The sequence below is a fragment of the Mirounga angustirostris genome, unplaced genomic scaffold (assembly GCF_029215605.1).
Source record: "Mirounga angustirostris isolate CCGP_5_RB_7025 unplaced genomic scaffold, mMirAng1.0.hap1 SCAF_10, whole genome shotgun sequence".
In the NCBI taxonomy this organism is placed as follows: domain Eukaryota; kingdom Metazoa; phylum Chordata; class Mammalia; order Carnivora; family Phocidae; genus Mirounga; species Mirounga angustirostris.
The window spans coordinates 64729921-64750413 of record NW_026991718.1 but is presented as its reverse complement, the minus strand read 5'-3'; the positions used below and the strand labels follow the sequence as shown (position 1 = coordinate 64750413).

At 39.5% G+C, this 20493-nt stretch overlaps 2 protein-coding genes across 7 annotated transcripts in view; both read right to left on the bottom strand.

Moving 5' to 3' along the window:
• CCDC88A (coiled-coil domain containing 88A) overlaps nt 1-20112 on the bottom strand; it is a 121697-nt gene extending 101585 nt beyond the window's left edge. For 3 of the 6 annotated variants that reach the window (XM_064572495.1, XM_064572496.1, XM_064572493.1), the window contains exons 1-2: nt 19250-20112; nt 19052-19152 (exon numbers count right to left, since the gene is read on the bottom strand). In XM_064572495.1, coding sequence (XP_064428565.1) covers nt 19052-19152; nt 19250-19312 — 164 coding nt within the window. In that variant the 5' untranslated portion in view covers nt 19313-20112. The remainder of the gene's footprint in view (nt 1-19051; nt 19153-19249) is intronic. The other 3 variants (XM_064572497.1, XM_064572498.1, XM_064572499.1) reach the window with 2 other exon arrangements.
• On the bottom strand, nt 7115-9366 carry LOC123851296 (T-complex protein 1 subunit eta-like). Its single transcript, XM_045884973.3, is given in 3 exon segments — nt 7115-8103; nt 8106-8147; nt 8150-9366. Coding segments are annotated over 3 exon segments (1626 nt in total). The 5' UTR covers nt 8961-9366; the 3' UTR covers nt 7115-7330.
• Nucleotides 20113-20493: the final 381 nt, after the last annotated feature.

Below are 20493 nucleotides of genomic sequence, written 5' to 3'. Positions count from 1 at the left end.
ACAGAAACCTGATAGTTTTAATGGCTTTATGCTCTTCTACCCAGACTGCAAGCCTGTTATGCATCCTCCTGGACCATCTGTTTAGTGTTGGTGCTTAACAACTACATGTGCTCATGTTTTTGATCATGCCATTCTAATATAAAACTAGCTGTAACAGGTTTTTTTTTTTAATTTTTGAGATATTTTATATGGTAACATGTAACTGCATAACATTTGCATGTCACTATGAAACATGTGAAATAAGTATTTGCCTATTTAACTTCAAATGTGCATATACCAGAATGATTGCCTTATGAAAAATAATTAACTGGGTAAGCATCATCACCATATAGGGTTATCCAAATAGTAAGATATCTCTACCTTGAGAATATCAGGCAAATAAGTGGTTTTTAAAAAAGTATCCCTTCACCTTAATTTCTCTCCTTTCTCACATCAGTCACTGCACATGATGGCAAACAATAAAACCTAGTATTATATAATCTTGTATATATCTATAGGATATTTTCATATATATTAACATGACTTTATTATGCAACAGAAGTGTTTTATGCATACTTCCCATTTTGTCCTAATATTAATATTAAATTAATATTAAAAACAAATACATGCGAGGGTCAAGACTCAATACAATAACTTTTACTGCTTCACCAAGAACATTTTAAAGTGAAACTCGATTTCTTTTTCCTCTAAGTACACAGTGTGAAGAATGCAATGACTATCAGTACAACTTGGTACCACTCCTCGATTTGTGCTAAGGTGTCAGCAGTTTCACCCACTGCTTTTGCACTATCATTTTTTTTCCAACACAGGCAAAAAAGGCAGATGACATCTTAATATTATATAAAAATAATTTTGACCTCGCAGACTGGCAGGGGTCTGTTAGGTCTCACTTTGAGATCCACTGTATTAGGCAAACCAATTCCTGTTCTTGGTATAGAGACCTGAGGATTTGGTATTATGGATAATCAGTGTCTTCATAAAGTAAGAGAACCTTCTTTTATATGGTGGTCAACCACATGGCCAGTAACTAAAAGTTTATAGCACCGACAAGGATCACTGATCTGTGATAGAACCTTCACCCATTGTCCTCAAACCTTATCACAGGGTCAGAGGGGTATGTTTAAATTTGTTTTAGTCGGTATTTTGGGGTAGTATTTGCTCCAAATCCAATCAGTTCTAGAGACTCAAGAAATCTCAAACTGAGCTGATACATAATTAGCTATTTTACTTAATCAGTGATAGATTTGACTAGTACAGCTTTCACTCACATACTATCAATTCAAGAGAGAAAGGATTTCTGAAGTCCATTAAGCCTCCCAGGATAATTTCAATAGTTCACTTGATTAATCACCAGTGACAGGTATAATGGTCATTCCTGAGATGCAAGAAAGCCCTCTAAAATTAAAAAAAAAAAAACACAAAAAAACCTTTAAAAAGTATTTTCCAAAGTACAATCTCTTCTAATTAACAAAATATACAGTCATAGAAATTTACCTTAAATAAGAAGTTTTAAAATTCAGTAAGAAAATCTTTTTCTTAAAAAGACTTATTTGTCAGAGAGAGAGAGAGCACAAGCAGGGGGAACAGCAGGCAGAGGGAGAAGCAGACTCCCCGCTGAGCAAGGAGCCCAATGCAGGACTCGATCCCAAGACCCTGGGATCATGACCTGAGCCAAAGGCAGATGTTTCACGGACTGAGCCACCCAGGCGTCCTTTAAATATATGCTTTTAATGCTATAAATTTCTCCTGAGCACTACTAACAGACTGAGCCACCCAGGCATCCCAAGAAAATCTTTTTGCATCATCAGTTTCTCTAATATTAAAAATAAAGTCCCTATACAGAATTACTCTAAGAATAAGAATTCCATTAGGAACAGAATAAAATTACCACTATATTGGTTTAATTTGCCCATTTCAGTGTACCATAAAAGTGCTCCAAAGAGATCACAAACTCCATTATAAGCCGACCAATTAAAGGGGGGAAAAAGATAACCCAATAAAAAAGCATTGCTAAAAACAGACAGCAATGAAAGAATACAATAAAAAAGTAGTAGTAAAATAGAAAAGAAAAAAACCCCACATATACAAACCAAGTACTGTATTGGAAAAGCTGTGATGAACTGAAAACCAAGGTAGAGGAGAGGTACACAAGTAGGGAAGTGAGGAATTATTAATAGACAAGTTAAAGACTTTGCAGCATGGTCTACAAATGGCTCAAGAGAACTAAACTGTTTTAGGGACCTCCAATTTAATAAAATAGGTCCCTGGTTCTTAGAAGACAGAGGAATAAACGAAGTAAGACTTTAGAATATTTTGAAAGCAGCCACGAATGCAAAGTTCATGGATAATGGGACATTTATTTATTTATTTATTTATTTATTTATTTTTAAGATTTTATTTATTTATTTGAGAGAGAGGATGAGAGGAGAGAGAGAGCACATGAGACGGGGGAGGGTCAGAGGGAGAAGCAGACTCCCTGCCGAGCAGGGAGCCCGATGCGGGACTCGATCCAGGGACTCCAGGATCATGACCTGAGCCGAAGGCAGTCACTTAACCAACTGAGCCACCCAGGCGTCCGATAATGGGATATTTAAAAGAAAAATGGGCAGCACTCAATAAATACTGGACTTAATTTATGCATTGCAGAATTAAAACAAAAATAAAAACAAAACTTCTGGAGAATTATACAAAGACCAAAATTCTCTTCCAGAATAAATAACTCAGTAACACTATTTTTCAGAATTAAGTCTAAAACAGAGCAATTATATGAATACTCTCAGATAACAGAAAAATTTATTGAGAACAGCACTGCCCAAAAACACTGGCCTGAGCTCTTTCTATAAGCAAAGACAAAAACTTTGAATCGTTATAGTTAATAGAAGTATAACACAAAGATGGCTAAATTCTAACAACTGAGTAGTTAAAATGCAACTTAATTTTTTGGGAATTGTTAAATCTCCTAGATAAGTTAGATCCTATAAATGCAGACTTTAAAGCATTCTGGTAGTCCAAAAGAACTATAATAACACATCCTCAAAACTATTTCACTAAATAAAAAAATGAAATACGTACTAACAGTAATGAAAATGTAAACAAGAGTACAAATACATAGCTATTGAAATGTTTCTCATATAAAATTAGGCATCAGTGTCAAAACACATTGCTATACTGCACATTTAAATGTTTTCAGTTGCAAGTAATAAAATAAATGTCCTTATTTTCTCACGCAAAATTAAGTATCCAAACTTAACATCCTCTTTCCTAGAAATACATAATTTTAATTCCGTCTGCCTAGCTTTAACCTTGGCATATCACCTTTCATTCTTCCCTTTCACGCACTATTACCTAGAATTCCATCAATTCCTTGGCAAGTTCTTGAATTTGCTTCCTTCTTCTCCACTCATATATCCTACCTGACTAGAACCTCACCACCATAGGACAGAATGCTATCCATCACTACCCATCTATCTTCTACTAACACCTACTTGTTCCTGCTTATTCCTCATCTTTGTTCCAAGCACTAACACAATATAAGTTTCACTGATTTGCTGATGTATTCTCAGTATGGGCAATAGTATATATAGTGTATGCTTAATAAATATTGGATGAACAAATAAAGTCCATATTCAACCTATTCTACAAACTAATGGCAAGGTGATTTTCCTAATATTTTTAATTCCCTAACAAGTACCTTTAAATGGCTCTACAATGCCTGCCATGTGCAGCCTAAATTATACTGGTTATTTTTCAAGTTTCCCATAATCTAATCTACTCTGTCTTTGTAAATTTATATTCTATTTCCCAACCTGGATGGATCCTCTACCAAGGCTAGTCTCCTCACCACCTCCTAAATCATAAATATAATATGCTTTTTTCCTCATGTTGATTCCCCAGCTTTAAATACCCTCCTCTCCTCATCTATGGCTGCCCAAGCCCAATCATTCTTCAAGGTTTGAATTAAATCTAATTTCCTGGGGCGCCTGGTGGCTCAGTGGGTTAAGTGTCCGACTCTTGATTTCAGTTCAGGTCATGATCTCAGAGTCCTGGGATTGAACCCTGCATCAAGACCCGCACTGGGCACCACACTCAGTGTAGAGCTGGCCTGTCCCTCTCCCTCTCCTGCCTTGCTCTCCTGCGCATGCACCTATTCTCTCTCTCTCAACCAAATAAATAAAATCTTAAAAGAAAAAATCTAACTTCCTCCCCCTTGATTTCCCTATCTATACCTCTAGAGGCCAAGCCTAACTTTTTTTTTTAATAAAGATTATTTATTTATTTGAGAGACTGAAAGCGAGAGTGCATGGGCAGGGGGAGGGGCAGAAGGAGAAGCCGGCTACCTGCTCAGCAGGGAGCCCAGTGAGGTACTCCATCCCAGGACGCTGGGATCATGACCTGAGCTGAAGGCAGATGTTTAATCAACTGAGCCACCCAGGTGCCCCCAAACCTAACTACTAACTAACTTCTAAACGGTACGGCTCCCTAATCTACTCACACTAACATACACATTCTCTCTCTCACTCACTCAAAAAAAAAAAAACCAAACAAACAAAATAACAAAATACAAAATTCACACAAATTAAAAAAAAAACAAACCCTAGCTAATAACAAGAGATTTGCTTTCAAATACATACTTGGGATCATTCACCATTCATTATAGATTCATCTTAATTATATATATTCAATACTTAACACAAAGACCTACGTTTAAAATAAATGACATGTGGAAATAGTTTAATTCATTTGCAAAGATGTAAAATATAGAGTTGGAAAAAAATAACTTTCAATTATGAGAAAACTCAACTCTCCATTTTCCCTCAACATTCAAGTTAATGGAGCATTTACTGTGGTTTACCCTTTTTTAACCAGTCTTGGCAAAAATAGAGTATTGCCTCCATTGGTTTTTCTCACAATTTCTCATCCTCCACAACTCCATAGTAATCCAGGTCTTAAACAATGAGTAGGACCCAACACCTAAAACTAAACTATCTTCCTTGGTCCTTTAGCACCCAAGGAAAGGAAAGAGTCATGTTGTCAATAATAACGTGAAGTTCACCTTTTTCTAGCCTTCACTAGGAAAGTAAATTACATTAAGAATACACCATTGTTTCAAATTTCCTGAAAGACTATGGAGATATTCCACAAAGTTTGATGTTTAAAACAAGCAATATACTAATATAAAATTTTAAAATTGCTAGTCTTCTTCCTCTATTAATTTTTTCTTTAATTATAAAACTGTTAAAATTAGTTAGTTATTTCCCAGCTTTCAAAATACTCATTTCTACCTCGTCTTAATCAAGAGATCACTAACTTTACAAAGAATAAGGAAATAAATTCCTTCTCAACTTTAGTTATTTTCACTCTATTCCATTTTATCCACCCATTAGCAAGGTCTAACCTTGGCCCTAAATCATCATTCAGAATTGCAACCTTCAAAATCTCAAATTCTGAAAGTCCCCTCTGACTTCAACCACCTATTCCACCCTTTCTCAACTTCTTCTAATCCTACTCTTCCTTCATCCTACTGTGACCTCCAGTCTATCAGCCTTCTCCTGATGACACCTGCTTTCCTCCTCATTTTAATGCTCACACTCTATTCATTTCAACTGTTCACCTGGATAGCCCTATGTCTATCCCCAGTTCTGAGTAAACTCTACAGATCTTTTTGTCAGTTTCTGAGCAGCTAAGCATCACTGGGTAAGTTATTCAACTACGCTGATTGGCTCCACTACAAACACGTGCTTTCCAAATCTCAAATTAGCCATCAACCTTACATGACAATACTTGCATTCATCTTTAACTGACTCCCTTTATGATTCCTCCCAGCAGCCTTGTGAATTTTCCTACTTTCCTCAAATTTCCAGCCTTTTAATGTTGCTGTGTTGCTGTTTCCTAGGATCTATCATTGGCCCCTTCTGTACTTTTTTTCTGACACCCATGTCTTTTTCTATCACAAACTTAAAAACAAATTCCCGTATCTCTCTCTATTCTAGACTTTTCCCTGAGCACCAAGCCTATGTATATCCACCTGCCCGCAAGATATTTCTCACTGTTCACCAGACACTCCAAAACTAACTCAGAACTTATTTTCTACACTTCCCCTCCCCTCCAAGTTTCATCATCCTGTAATGTCTTACTAAGGGCACTACCATCTGCTCCTTACCCAAGTAAAAAGTAGTCATCCCAGTAATCCCTTTCTCATTCTTCATAACAAATTGGTAACCAAATCCCATTATTTCCGTGCTATCTCTCTTCCATATCATTTCAACATCAACGCTGTTTCTATCTCTATTCTGGCCCCTCTAAGCACCAAATTAAATCCTTCTAAAATGCAAATGCTATCTGTTTCAATTCCTTTTATGATTTGGGTAGCCTATATTATACTGTTTTTCAAGCTGGAATAAGGTAGTGACACCTTTTTAAAAAACAAAATTATCAAGAATCTGAAGATTTGGGACGCCTGGGTGGCTCAGTCAGTTAAGTGTCTGCCTTTGGCTCAGGTCATGGTCCCTGGGTCCTGGGATCGAGTCCCACATCAGGCTTCTTGCTCAGCGGGGAGCCTGCTTCTCCCTCTGCCTGCCGCTCCCCCTGCTTGTGCTCTCCCTGACAAATAAATAAAATCTAAAAAAAAAAAAAAAAGAAAAAAAGAATCTCTGCGGATTATTCTACAGATATCCTAAGAGTCCAAAGACCCAGTATGAGAAAGTGACTTAAGAAACTAGTCTTATTCTATGAAAAAAAAAAAAAAATCTCTCAATTGTGAATTATCATTGCAAAAGAATTTTATTAGCACCTCTCAAAAAAGAATTTAAATTACTGAAATGAAAACACAAAATTAAAATTCCTAAATTACCACAGACCCCCCCCCCCAAAATATCTGTGGACCTAGCTTAAGAAACACTAGTTATGATGTTTAATTTTATGTGTCAACTTTGATGGACCATAGTGCATAGATATTTGGTCAAATATTATTCTGGATGTTCTATGAAGGTGTTTCTTTGGATAAGATGAACACATTAATCAATAGACTTTGAGTAAAGCAGATTACCCTCCATAATGTCAGGGGGCTTCATCCAATCATTTGAAGGTGTTATTGGAACAAAGGCTGACCTCCTTCTAGCACGCTGCCTTTGAACTCAATGCAATTCCCTGAGTCTCCAGCCTGCCAGCCTGCTACCCTGCCCCATCAGTTTTTTTTTTTTCCTAAGTCTTACATTTATTTAAATAACATCCAGTGAGAACAGAGTGGGCTAATTACTACCCCTTCCTCATAATACCAATGGACCAATACAGGGAGAGTAAGCACATCCTGCAGCCAGCCTGCCAGCCACTCTCAATGAGGGTGGCCCCAGCCCCGGCCCCGGCCACGGCCCGCAGCTGGGGGAGTGTCCACTGTTGAGAGAGGGTTTTTGATGGTTTCATCTATTGACACGATAAGGCAGGCGGCCTCAGAGGCTGTGGTCAGGGCACGGATGCGCACCATGGCTGGCTCCCACACGAAGGCCTCGAAGTTGTCAGCAATGTCCTCGTTGTTGATGTCCACTCCATACCACATGCCCCCCTGGGCATGCCACGCCTGCAGCTTGTTGAGGATGTTTGTGGCATCAAAGCCAGCATTGTCACACAGCTGGCGTGGGATAATTTCCAAGGCCTTGGCATATGCCCCAATCAACAGCTGCTGTTTTCCTGGAATGGTCCTTGAGTAATCCCGCAGGTACTTGGAGAGCTCCATCTCAACGGCCCCGCCACCAGCCACCACTGAATCGTTCTTGATGGCCCTCCTGGCAATCATGATGGCGTCATGCAGGGACCGCTCTGTCTCCTCCATAAACTGCTCAGCACCACCACGAAGGATGATAGCGCAAGTCTTGGCCTTGGGGCAGCTAGTGAAGAAATTGTACCTCTCGCCTCCAATCTGGGTCTCTTCAAAGACCTGGCAGCGGCCCAGCACATCTGACGACAGAACATTCACACTCGTTTGGATGGAGCCTCTGCAGGCCATCATCGTCCTCTTCAGATCCTCCTCCAGCACTTGGCCAGCACAGAACATGTCCCTGTCGGCAAAGTACTGGGTGGCCACATCCCCGATGGGGAGTATGGACAAGAGACTTTGGCTCCAGAATGATGCATCCTCTCTAACTTGTCATAATGTTCCATTCAGCATCAACGATTGCCTGATAATCCTCAACCATGTGGACTCTGATTTCAGCATTATCTTTCTCAGCTTTCAGCTCAAGCTCAACATTTAAAAGGGCAATCATCGGATTATTGTACTTTTTGGGTTGCATTTCAAACCCAGCATAAGAGAAAGTCTTCTTGAATGCGATGCCAGCTACCAGCTGGGACTCCTCTAGGACACCACCTTGCACCTTCTTGATTCCAATCATTTTAAGCTGCAACAAATCGTCCAGCATTATCACCGCATCCACCACCATCTTAGTGAAGAAGGCTTTCTGCTGGGAAATCAGCTTGGCGCTCAGAGCGGTCATGGCACACTTCTCCAGCAGCTTCCTCTGCTCCACTTTATCTTCCTTCTTCACAGTCATAGCAACCTCTTTGATCTTGTTAACTGCCAACTGGGTGGCAGTACGGAAAGCTCAGATGATCTGTGGGTGCAAACCTTCCTCTACATAGGGTTTCACTTGCTTCAGAAACTCTGCAGCCAAGAAGGTCACTGAGGTGGTACCATCACTGACCTCAGCATCTTGGGATTTGGCAATGTCCACTAAAGTCTTTGCTGCAGGATGGACAACATCAAGGAGTTTCAGAATTGTGGCCCCATCATTAGAAATTATTGCTTTGCCTTGGCCATCTACAATCAGCTTGTCCATGCCATGAGGGCTCAGGGTGGTTCCTACAGCCTCCACGATCACCTGGCAGGCACTGATGTTACTTACAAGCTGGGGGATGCCTTGGGAGCCACTGGTCCCCTCTTTCCACAGGATAACTGGTGTGGGCATCATTTTGGAAGCTTATTCAGTGGCTCGCTACTCCTGTCTTCTCCGCGTCCAGGCGGCCTAGCCCCCAGCAGTTTTTAAACTAGCCAATCCTCCACAATCTCATGAGCCAATTCCTTAAAATAAATCTCTCTCTCTCTCTCTCTGTATACACACATGCACACACACACACACACACACACACCCCTTGGTAGTTCTGTTTCTCCAGAGAGAATCTGAAGTAACACATGTCTCTACAGGAAAAAAATCCAATCTTCTTAACATGGTATCTAAGGACAGTCTCCCAATCCCCACCTCTTCAAACTCATCTCCTATGTGCAAGAAGCATATAATCTCGGGGTGCCTGGGTGGCTCAGTCGGTTGGGTGGCTGCCTTTGGCTCGGGTTGTGATCCCGGGGTCGAGCCCCACATCAGGCTCCCCCAGCTCGGCAGGGAGTCTGCTTCTCTCTCTCCCTCTGCCTGCAGCTCTGCCTACTTGCGCGTTCTCTCTCTATCCCTCTGTCAAATAAATAAATGAAATCTTAAAAAAAAAAAAGAAGCATATGATCTCTGCTTCGGCTATACAAAATAACCTATAGTTATTTGATTCTACTATTTTTAGTCACATATTTATGCCTCTTTTTATGCATTTTCCTCCTACTCCCATGTTTCTGATTCCAACTTACCAAATTGGTCCCATTCAACTTTCATGCCCTAGTTCAAATTTTCCCTCTTCCTCTTTGTGCCAACATTATTTCAAGAACATAATTCCACTATATAGCACATGTATCACACTGCAATTTATGTGCATGTTGTCCCCCTTATTAGTGAACAAAGATCATACCTTATTCAGCATCATATCCCCAGCTTCTAGCAGATAGCTTGTGATATAGTGAGCACTCAGAAACTACTCAATGACTAAACTGATCTTTGATGGAACCATCCCTTCAGCCTTCTCACCGAGTACTGTATTTAGATCCTGGCAAAACAGATCTCAGGCCCTAGACCCACTCTGGCCCTCCTCAGGCCATGCCCTTCACCGCTGGGCAAAGAATCCATGGAAACAACAGGATATACCCATATACTTCCCCTTCTAGATGGCACTGTATTCACCTGGAACTCTGGAATTTCTTGCCCAAGTATCTCTAACCCAATTACAAGGCTTGCACAGGAATCTTCCCTAGGTCTGTCCTGAGGATGGACTATGCTACAGATGTATATACCCCTGTGCCAAGGACTGCTGTTTGGAAGAGCTTGGATCTTGGGCATGCATGCATGATGTCCACAGGCATGCAATGAGACCTGTCTGTGGTGTTAGAGCTAGGGATGTGGGGAGGAGGTTGGGCTCCACAACATTCTGATGTGAAACTGAATACTTGAATTCTCAATTCTATAAATTCTAAATTTGAATCTTTCCTTTTAAGTCACTATGAAGGTATATTTTTCAAGATAAAAGATCAGAACATAGCCAACAATTTATTAGCCTGGTTTATAATCTTTAAATATTTAGGCCTATTGTGGTAAATGAATGCTTGCCCTGAGTCTCACAAATGTCAGAATAAAGTTGATGAGTTTCATCAACTTAGTTTTATTAAATATTGAACTAGCAAAATAGAGCTAAGGTAGCACAGGAATAAAATCAGACATTACCTCTTTTTATTGCACTTCACTTTACTGAACGTTGTAGATAATTACGTTTTTTACAAATGGAAGGTTTATGAAAATCTTCTGTTAATCAAGTCTATTGGCACTATTTCTCCAACACCATTTGCTCACTTTTTTCTTTTTTTAAGATTTTATTTATTTATTTGACAGAAAGAGACACAGCGAGAGGGAATACAAGCAGGGGGAGTGGGAGAGGGAGAAGCAGGCTTCCCGCTGCGCAGGGGGAGCCCAATGTGGGGCTCGATCCCAGGACCCTGGGATCATGACCTGAGCTGAAGGCAGACGCTTAACGACTGAGCCACCCAGGCGCCCCAGCATTTGCTCACTTTCTGTCTGTGTGTCACATTTTGGTAATTCTTGCAATATTTCAAACTTTTCATTATTATAGTATTTACGATGATCTGTGATCAGTGATCTTTGATCTTGCTATTGTAAATGTTTTGGGGGTGCCACAAACCACATCCACGTAATATGGTAAACTAATCAACAAATGTTGTGTGTGTGTTGACTGCTCCACCAACCATCCTGATCCAGGAATTAAATTTATAACTTTCAAGGTAGTTTCTTCCTCTCTACCACAGCAACTCTCTAAAAGTAGCTAGCTTGGTAATGACTAAATTAAGTGTTAGACAGACATCTCTTAGTATCAGCTAAAATCTCAAATATCATTTTTAAATATTGAAACATTATGCTTAGGGTGGGACCAATCTGTTTCACAAATCCTAAAAGAAGGTCAATTGGTGTTCTGAAAGAGTATAGTTGAGAACTGATGTTCCTTGGGCCACCTGGCTGGCTCAGTTGGTAGAGTGTGCCACTTGATCTTGGAATTGAGTTCAAGTCCCACATTGGGTGGAGAAATTACTTAAAAAAAAATAAGTAAATAAAATTAAAAATTAAAAAATAAAAATAAAAATAAAAAAGAATTGCTGTTCCCTTATGAGTTTCCCATATTAATACATGTTATAGAGAAAATTTTCAGTTAAAAAATTAAAAAATACTCCCATATGGAGCAACTACTTTTTGTTCTCTTATCACTTTTTATAGGTTAACTAGATATGAATCTGAGAATTGGACAATCACAATGGACTGCTCTTAAAGACATCAGTCCAATATAAGGCTGTGGAAAAAAAAATCTCAGTATGTTGGACATCATCAGTAACATTACTGGAAACCAAACTGAAGTCACTGTATATTCTCTTTTTTTAAAGATTTTATTTATTTATTTGAGAGAGAGAATAAGCACAAGTCGGGGGAGGCAGAGGGAGAAGCAGACTCCCCACTGAGCAGGGAGCCCGATGTGGGGCTCAATCCCAGGCCTCGGGATCATGACCTGAGCCGAAGGCAGACACTTAACCAACTGAGCCACCCAGGCACCCCAGTCACTGTATATTCTAATACCATATAAAAGCATGTACTATGACTTGGCCTTACAACCTCAACTCAGGCTAGACATAACATAGGTGGGGAAAATATTCAATAAAGGTAATTAAATAACAAGAAAGAGAAAGAACAAAAGAAGAGAAATAGAAGACAAAGTAGGGGAGCCTGGGTGGCTCAGTTGGTGAAGCGTCCAACTCTTGGTTTCAGCTCCAATCATGATCTCAGGGTCATGGGATTGGGGATCGAGCCAGCTCCTTGCTCAGGGAGGGTCTGCTGGAGATTCTCTCCCTTTCCCTCTGTCCTTCACCACCACAGTCATGCTAACTTACACTTGCTCACGCTCTCTCTCATTCTCTCTTAAAAAAAAAAAAAGGTAAAACAAACTAAATTCTACAATACTAAAACTAGAGTTCTCAAAATTTTAAAAGTTAATAAAATTATAAAATGTTTCGTTCACTCCTTTGACATTTAATAAAAACTTGTGACATACCAAATCTATACTAGGTGCTGGTGATACATAACAAAAATCTCTAGCCTCTAAATGCTAACTATCTAGTAGCTGTAGCACTTGAATGCAATTTGGTAAAGACAGATATGGGATGCTAGGGGAGAGAGCAACTAACTATGCCAAGAGACTTCAGAGGGTGTTAAAGAATCAGTAAAAACTTGCTAGGCAAAAAAAGGGGAAAGGGCAGTGTACGGAAAAATGATTATAATAGAAATAAAACAAAGGTCAATAGCCAACAATAATTTAATCTTGCTTTTTGCTAAGCACTGTGCACAAATTATCCTAGTTGATTCTCATAACCCTCTGATTCTTTTTATCCTACTTATAAATGAAAAAACTGAGAAGTAACTTGCTAACGATCATACAGCTATATAGAGGTGACACCAACAGAGATTATGCAAAACTAAGCTGTGAATGATCATGATTTGTTTGAAGAAACAGAAATAGGTAGGTATGGCTTAGCAAATGATAATTCTAATGATAGCAACCAACACTGGGGATATAGTGGTCAACAAAACAGAAAATAGATACTATCTGTGCCTTATTAGAGATTAAATCTACTCCAGGAAGGAAACATTATCTTCCATCCAACAGATGTAAGAACTGAGATTTGGAAATACTAAGTAAATTGTTTAAGGTCATACACTAATAAGTAGCATAGTGAGAATTAAACCCTGCCTGACTTAAAGTCTGTCTGACTCAAAGCCCAAATTTATTCTACTTTACCACATTCTCTCTCCATTATTCATATATTCAACAGAAGTATATCAAGTACCTACTGTATGTCAAGCACTATGCTAGGACTAAAGATGAAAGATACAGTTCATGACTTCAGGTTAGTTAGTGGAATCAGACATACCAAGAGCTGCAATCCAGTGAGATAAATGCTATCATCAAAACACATTTAGAGTCTTACAGAAGCACATATGATCACAGATGAGAAGAAACTTGAAGAGGGGCAAGCCCAAAAGTAAGACCAGTCAGGGCTACCACATTAATTCAAAAGTCAGGGATGCATCTAAGAAATATTTGGAAGATAAATCACAAAACTTGGTAATAAGACAGCAACTATGACTATATCCTAAGTGTGTTTTTAAAGAAGCAAAAAACAAAAACAATAAACTAAACAAAAAATACGAGGTCCAATGAGAAAATCTGAGATGCCCATAACAAAATTCAGAGTCAATGCCATACTTGGGTAAGAAACCCGTATATTTTATAAGTCACTTTAAGGTCATTACAGTCATAAAGTTAACACAATCTACTTTTGAATCTTTTTTTAATTGAAGTATAATTAACATACAGTGTTATATTAGTTTCAGGTATACAATATAATGATTCAACAATCCTATACATTACTCAGTGCTCATCAAGGTAAGTGTACTCTTGATCCCCTTTATCTATTTTATCCCTCTCCCATCCACCTCCCCTTACTTTTGAAATCTTAAACATTCATAGAACTAAGGAACACTTCTCAGTCGACTTCCTCTATTAGACAAATGGCTTCTTTTAGGTATACTTTACGGAGCTGCCTCTCAGGAAATACTTAAGGAGAATCTACATGCCCATGCATCATTTAATTTTTGTCATTGTTAATTTTTTAAGTTAAAAAATGATTTTCATAATAGAGGACTTCTAAAGTTCCTTCCAAATCAAGATTCTAAAAGAAAGAAAGCCATAACAAGTACATCGTAACGGTCGGTATAGATCTCTATAGTTATCTAATGGGGTTGAATCATACCACTGTTCTGATAATTCTAATGATAGCAACCAACACTGGGGATATAGTGGTCAACAAAACAGAAAATAGATACTATTAACAATTAACATTTTTCTCAATATTTAAAACCCTAATATATCCATATTTTCAACTGCTTAAGTAATACGAATACATACTTTTTAAATTTTAGGATTATGAAATTCACAATGTTATAAACTTAAAATTTCATAGCAAGTAATATTCAAAATGGGATACAGAACTGCATGACATCTCAGAGAAATGATTATTTCTACTGTCACCAAGCCCAAGTCTGATAACTTGCACTGAGAAAGAAAGATTTCATTTGGTTGAAGTACAAAAATGCCCTGTGGCATGCAGAAGAGCTGGCCCATCATTCCCAATCTCTAAAGAGCTTCCCCTTCCCATTAAAGAGGACTGATGCCATGTCACAAGCTCTTACAGAAATTCTTTGATTCAAAGAGCTACTCAATGAAATCCAGGATTCACCTCAAAATGCAGTGAATCCCAAGTGAACGGATTTCAAAATTATAAGGCAGAGCTGGTAAACTGGCATGAAGAAGTCAATGCACACAAGGTCCAAAATGGCAAATCCAAAGACACTAATCAATATTCCTACTTTTAGTAAACACTGTAGATGAAAAAAAAATTCTACCATAAGCCTTCTATAACAAAATTCTATGTCACAACTGAAAGCAGGAGTACAAGAGTGGCAGGCCAAAGGTGTAATTGTAAGTATATAAATAGATTTCTACTTTGGCCAAGATGGAATATCAGGAACGAAATTTACCCTCTTGCCTGAAACAACTGGAAAAAAAGGACAAAATATATTAAGTGTTTTTCAAGGCAATGGACATCAGGCAACAAAGGACAGCAGATCCTTGATAAGTGGGAAACATACAAAATGAATCCTCAGTTGCCCCAACTTATTACCTTGAAAGAGTTCCTAGGCCATACAACAGATGGAGAACCCAGGTAGAGCAATGACCTCCCTGAGGTGAGATGGAACTTAATCTAGAAACAGCAAGGTGACTGTCATATACAAAGTAGAGTACCTAAGAATAGAGAGGTTCACAAAAAAATCCAGAGATCTGCAGAGGGTATCCCTCAAGTCTTCCGCTGAGTACTTTTAGTACATACACGTGCGGAAACTACCCAAGAACGGTGAAAAAACCACCAAAAAGGATTAGAGGGAACACCACCCAGGCTTCAAAAAGGTCCAGGAATAGCTCCTGTTTTCACCACCCAAAGTACTCAGAGGGTTTTGCCAATAGAGTGACAAAGCGGTACTACCTGATACAACTTAAACGCAGGATCTGAAAAGATCAAACTGTTTCCAAGTAATTTAACTATATCCCAGAACAAAGCTCAAGAATACCTAATGAAATACAAAAATACCCAGTACCCAACAAGGTAAAATACCAAATGTCTAACATCCAATCAAAAATTACCAGGTATGCAAAAGCAAGAAAATGCAATCCTTTATGAGGAGAAAAATCAATCAAAACCAATCTAGAAATGATACAGACAGAATTAGTAGAAATAAACATTAATTTAGTTATAACTATATTCCATATGCTCAAGAAGCTACAGAAAAGACAAAGCATCAAAGCTATAGAAATGGGAGATATAAAAAAGGACTGAATTTCTAGAATAAAACTGTAATGTCTGAAATGAAAAATATGCTGGACACAATTAACAGCAAATTAAACATTATAGAAAAAAAATTAATGAAGTTGGAGACATAGCAAGATAATCTAAAATGAAACAGAGAAGACTGAAAAGAACATCAGTGAACATCAAGCAGCCTGATTTACATGTAATTGGACTTCCAAAAAGGGTAGTGGGGGCAGGAAAAATACACACACACACACAGTTAAATATTCTTTATAAATATGTATTTTTTAAATAAATAATGGCCAAAATTTTTCTGAATTTGTTAAAAACTACAAACCCACAGATCCAAGAAGCTCAACGAACTCCAAGCAAAACAAGTATACAGTGAAGAAAAGTATACAGTTTCATTTAGAAAGGGTTCTCACTCACAAATTCTGTAAACAAATCAGAACAAAGTCAGAAATGACTTAGATTAAGTCCAACTTTTAATTTAACTTACCGGGTACAGTTTCAACTGACAATTTAATAGAGTACATTAAATCAAACATTAACTTGAGTAAAGTACTTAACAGAAATCTTAATGTTTGGGTTTTTTTGAAGATTTTATTTATTTATTTGACAGAGAGAGAGATAGCGTGAGCAGAAACACAAGCAGGGGGAGTGGGAGAAGGAGAAGCAGGCTTCCCCCTGAGCAGGGAGCCCGATGTGGGGCTCGATCCCAGGACCCTGGGACCATGACCTGAGCTGAAGGCAGACGCTTAACAACTGAGCCACCCAGGTGCCCCAGAAATCTTAATGATTTTAAAGTTAGCAAAATATAGCTTTAAAAACAATGTATATTTTGTTGCTCTATTAGGTAAATAATTCATTAAAATAAATTTATCTTACTTTAGCAAATTATTTTTTAAAAAACTAATGCCTACTTCTTCCTTCTTTTCTTAATTTTCTTTCCCTTTAATTTATATAGGTCATTCAGAACAGAATTAGGACATTGAAAAAACTTTTAAAGAAACTGAGAGGTGGAACTGAAAACAGAAGCAGATTTCAGGTTTGGAATGGAGCTAGTCCACCAAAAAACAAAAAAAAAAAAACAAAAAAAACCTGGCAACCACTATTTTGAAACACCATTACTTTCAAAATACACATATGTATTTTTAAATATAAAACTGCACTCAAAGTGGAAACAAGTTAAAGTGTCTGTTTTTAGCACCTCCGCTAACTATTCAGGACTCAAAAAAATCTAAGTATTTTTTGGAAAAAGAATCATTCAAATAAAAAACATTAAAGTGGAAAACAAGGGATGCCTGGCTGGCTCAGTCAGTAGAGCATGAGACTCTCAATCTCAGGGTCATGAGTTCAAGACTCACACCTTGGGCATGAAACCCGCTTTAAAAATAAATAAATGAAGTGGAAAACTAAAGTATTTTCTTATTTTGTAAAAACACCTTTTTTTTAGGGTTCAGAATACAATTTCAAAATTTTCTGTCTAAAAACAAGAGAGGGGAACAAATTCTGAGTATCTACTGTAGTAGCTACCCTTCCTGTCATGTGTGTTCCCTAAAATAGAAGTCAATTTAATTATTCTACCATTTTGCTTAGGGAATAGTGGGATATCTGAAAGACAAAAAATAGTTCCAGGGGAGAGCTGCCAAAAATATATTTATTATCCCTGGAAATAATTAATGTCTACATTCCTTTCTCCTTTCTTAAAGAAAAAAATGTATACACACATTTAGATAATATATATATTTCTTTGGGTGCCTATACAAATAAAACACCTTCAGAAAGTATATAGCAGTATAATACTTCCCTGTAGGACCAACACATACATCAAAACAGCAAACAGACTACAAATATCTCCGAGCACACAGACTGAGAAGTTACCACTGGAACATTTATGAATTTGACTTCTACATCTTCTAAATAAAAAATCTAAAAAGAAACATAATTTCATACAAAATACAGAAATGATACTTTATTAGCCTATTCACAGTAGACTTATTCCTTAGTAACAATTATTTATTAATAACGCACTAAATTCCCACATATATAAAAGGTAAGAATGCCTTGAAATTGAAAGTTCCAATCAGATTCTTTTCAAGAGACAGAAGGCTAAATACCCATTATTTTGAGCACAACTATAACATTCAGAGTTTGTACTTAGAAAACCTACACTGATGTACTTAGAATGAATGTATGTTACAACACCTATAATGACAAAAACGGTTATTTCACTGATCTAGCTACCCTTATGATTTTGATATCAATTCCCATCCTAAAAAAACTTTCCTACTTAATACAAACCCAATAATCCAAACATAAAAGACAAAGATTTTCCTACTAAATCATTATTTAGTTGTCATCAAGATGTCAGTTACTGGCATTTCACAACTCCCTTAAAAATACCTTTAAAAGGGGCGCCTGGGTGGCTCAGTCGTTAAGTGTCTGCCTTCGGCTCAGGTCATGATCCCAGGGTCCTGGGATCGAGCCCCACATCGGGCTCCCTGCTCGGCGGGAAGCCTGCTTCTCCCCCTCCCACTCCCCCTGCTTGTGTTCCCTCTCTCGCTGTGTCTCTCTCTGTCAAATAAATAAATAAAATCTTAAAAAAAAAACAAACTTAAAATGATCTCCTAAATATTAATCTGTTAGTTCACATAATAATCTCATCGGACTTGAGTTACTGTACCCAGTTAAATTACTTGCTACAGCAACAGTTCTCACCAATCAGAACTGTTGTTTGAAATTTTCTCTTCTGAAATCTGTTATTATTTCACCAGTTTCAAAATTTGAGCCACTAATTTTAGACACAGAGGTTAATAAGAAACATTTCTGCATCAAATACACATAACTTCACAGTAGAGGCTTTATTCCCCCTTAGGAAACTATTCTCATATTCTCTCTCTTTTTTACCAAATTATTGGAGGACAATGTGGTTTGGATTTCAGCACTGAAGACAATAAGTGACAATATACGGTTTGCAGAATAAAAATTAAAGTTTCACAATTTTAACAGGTATAATTATTAGGTTGTGATAAATGGGCTGGTGGGCACGTAAGACTATCACCCCTTTCAAGGTCCAATTCTTAAACCACCTGAATTCTTTTGACCAAAGAACCAAATTAGGAGCCTCAAACATAAAGTCTCCAAGTTCTCAGTATAACCTTTTTCAAAGAAAACAAGTTACCTAGAAAAGAGGAAAAGCACACTTACATTTGGAGCATGACCTGGTTCAAGAATACCCCATCCACCAAAGCCACATATTCATCCAGGTTGGTCCCATTTCCTGCAGCCAGAGGTCCAAACGTTTTAACCTAGAACAGAATGATCATAAGGACACGAACGCCCATCTCCATCTCAGGAGCCACAAATAATGCAGCAAAAATGTAAAATAAGTAACACCCTACTTACCCAAGTGACCAAGGGGCTGGTCATAAACTGCTCCAGAAGGGGAGTAAAAATCTCGTTCTCCATTTTACAGATAATGTATTTGAAAAAGGGAACTACCACAAAAATACGCCTAGGGAATGGATCACTAAACGTTGAAGTAAGTAGAAATCAATGAAAGTCCATTTGGGCACAGGAAGAAAATCCCATCGTGGAGGGGAGAAAAACTCTCCTTCCTCAAAAAACACCCCAGAGGGGAACGAGCCGAAAACCCGAGAAGCGGCTTCGACAGCAGCCACGAGCGGCAGCTTGCGCTGGAAATGTCTGTACCGGGCGAGGAGGGGCAGAGAAAAGGCATCTGGAGGAGGAGGAAGGGAAAGGGGGCTGGAGCAGCAAGACAAAAAGCCCGTCAAGGTTGCCCAGCTCCTAAAGGAGCCAGACCAGCGAAGCCGCCCGCAATGAATTAATCCTAACGTGGGCTAAATTAAATACCACGTAGATACCACGTTAGGGGTTCCGAGCGGCAGCCAGGCTCGACCTCCGCGTTCCGCTCAACACGTTCCACCCACCAGTGGGCATGGAGCCGCTTCGATCCGCGGAGCCTCCCCTGCCCGCAGCCCCTCACCAACGACGGGCAGGGCTCGCCCCTTCCCCCCGAGCAGACACCATCCCTCCGCCGCCCTCAAGCCTCGCCTCCAGCCCCCTTCCCCTCCCGGGGGGTGGGGGCTTGAATGGGTGTCCCTAACCCCCCAGTTTCCTGAGCCCCGCAGCCTTTTCAGCGCGCCTCTGGGAAGCCCTGGCACAAAATCACCGCCGCGCTCCAGCCTCCTCCTCCGCCCTCTCTGGAGGAGCCGGAGTAACGGCCTCCCAACCGCAGTGCCGCATCACACCCCGCTCCCCGCCGCCCAACCAGAGCCACGAGCCCTCCGTCAAAGGGAGCGCGCTTCTCCCTCCGCGCCCATATCCTTCCGCCGACTCGCCGCCCCTCCCGCGCCGCAGCCTCTGGATTGTGGGAGAAGAAAACCGCTGCATGAGCGCGCTCCCGAGCGCGCGCGCCCCCCGGGCCGGCCCCGCCGCCGCCCAGATTTTGGCGGCGGGCGCGGGCGTGGACGCGCGCTCGCTGCAGCTGCTGCGGTGACCCGCGCCTCTCTCGAGCCCAGGACTGTTGCCAGGGCGTGGGGGGCGGGGATGGGGAAGGCAGAGGAAGGGGTCTGTCTGCTCGGTCGCTCATGCCTAATTATGGTTTATTTCCTCCCCGAGTGCCTTCT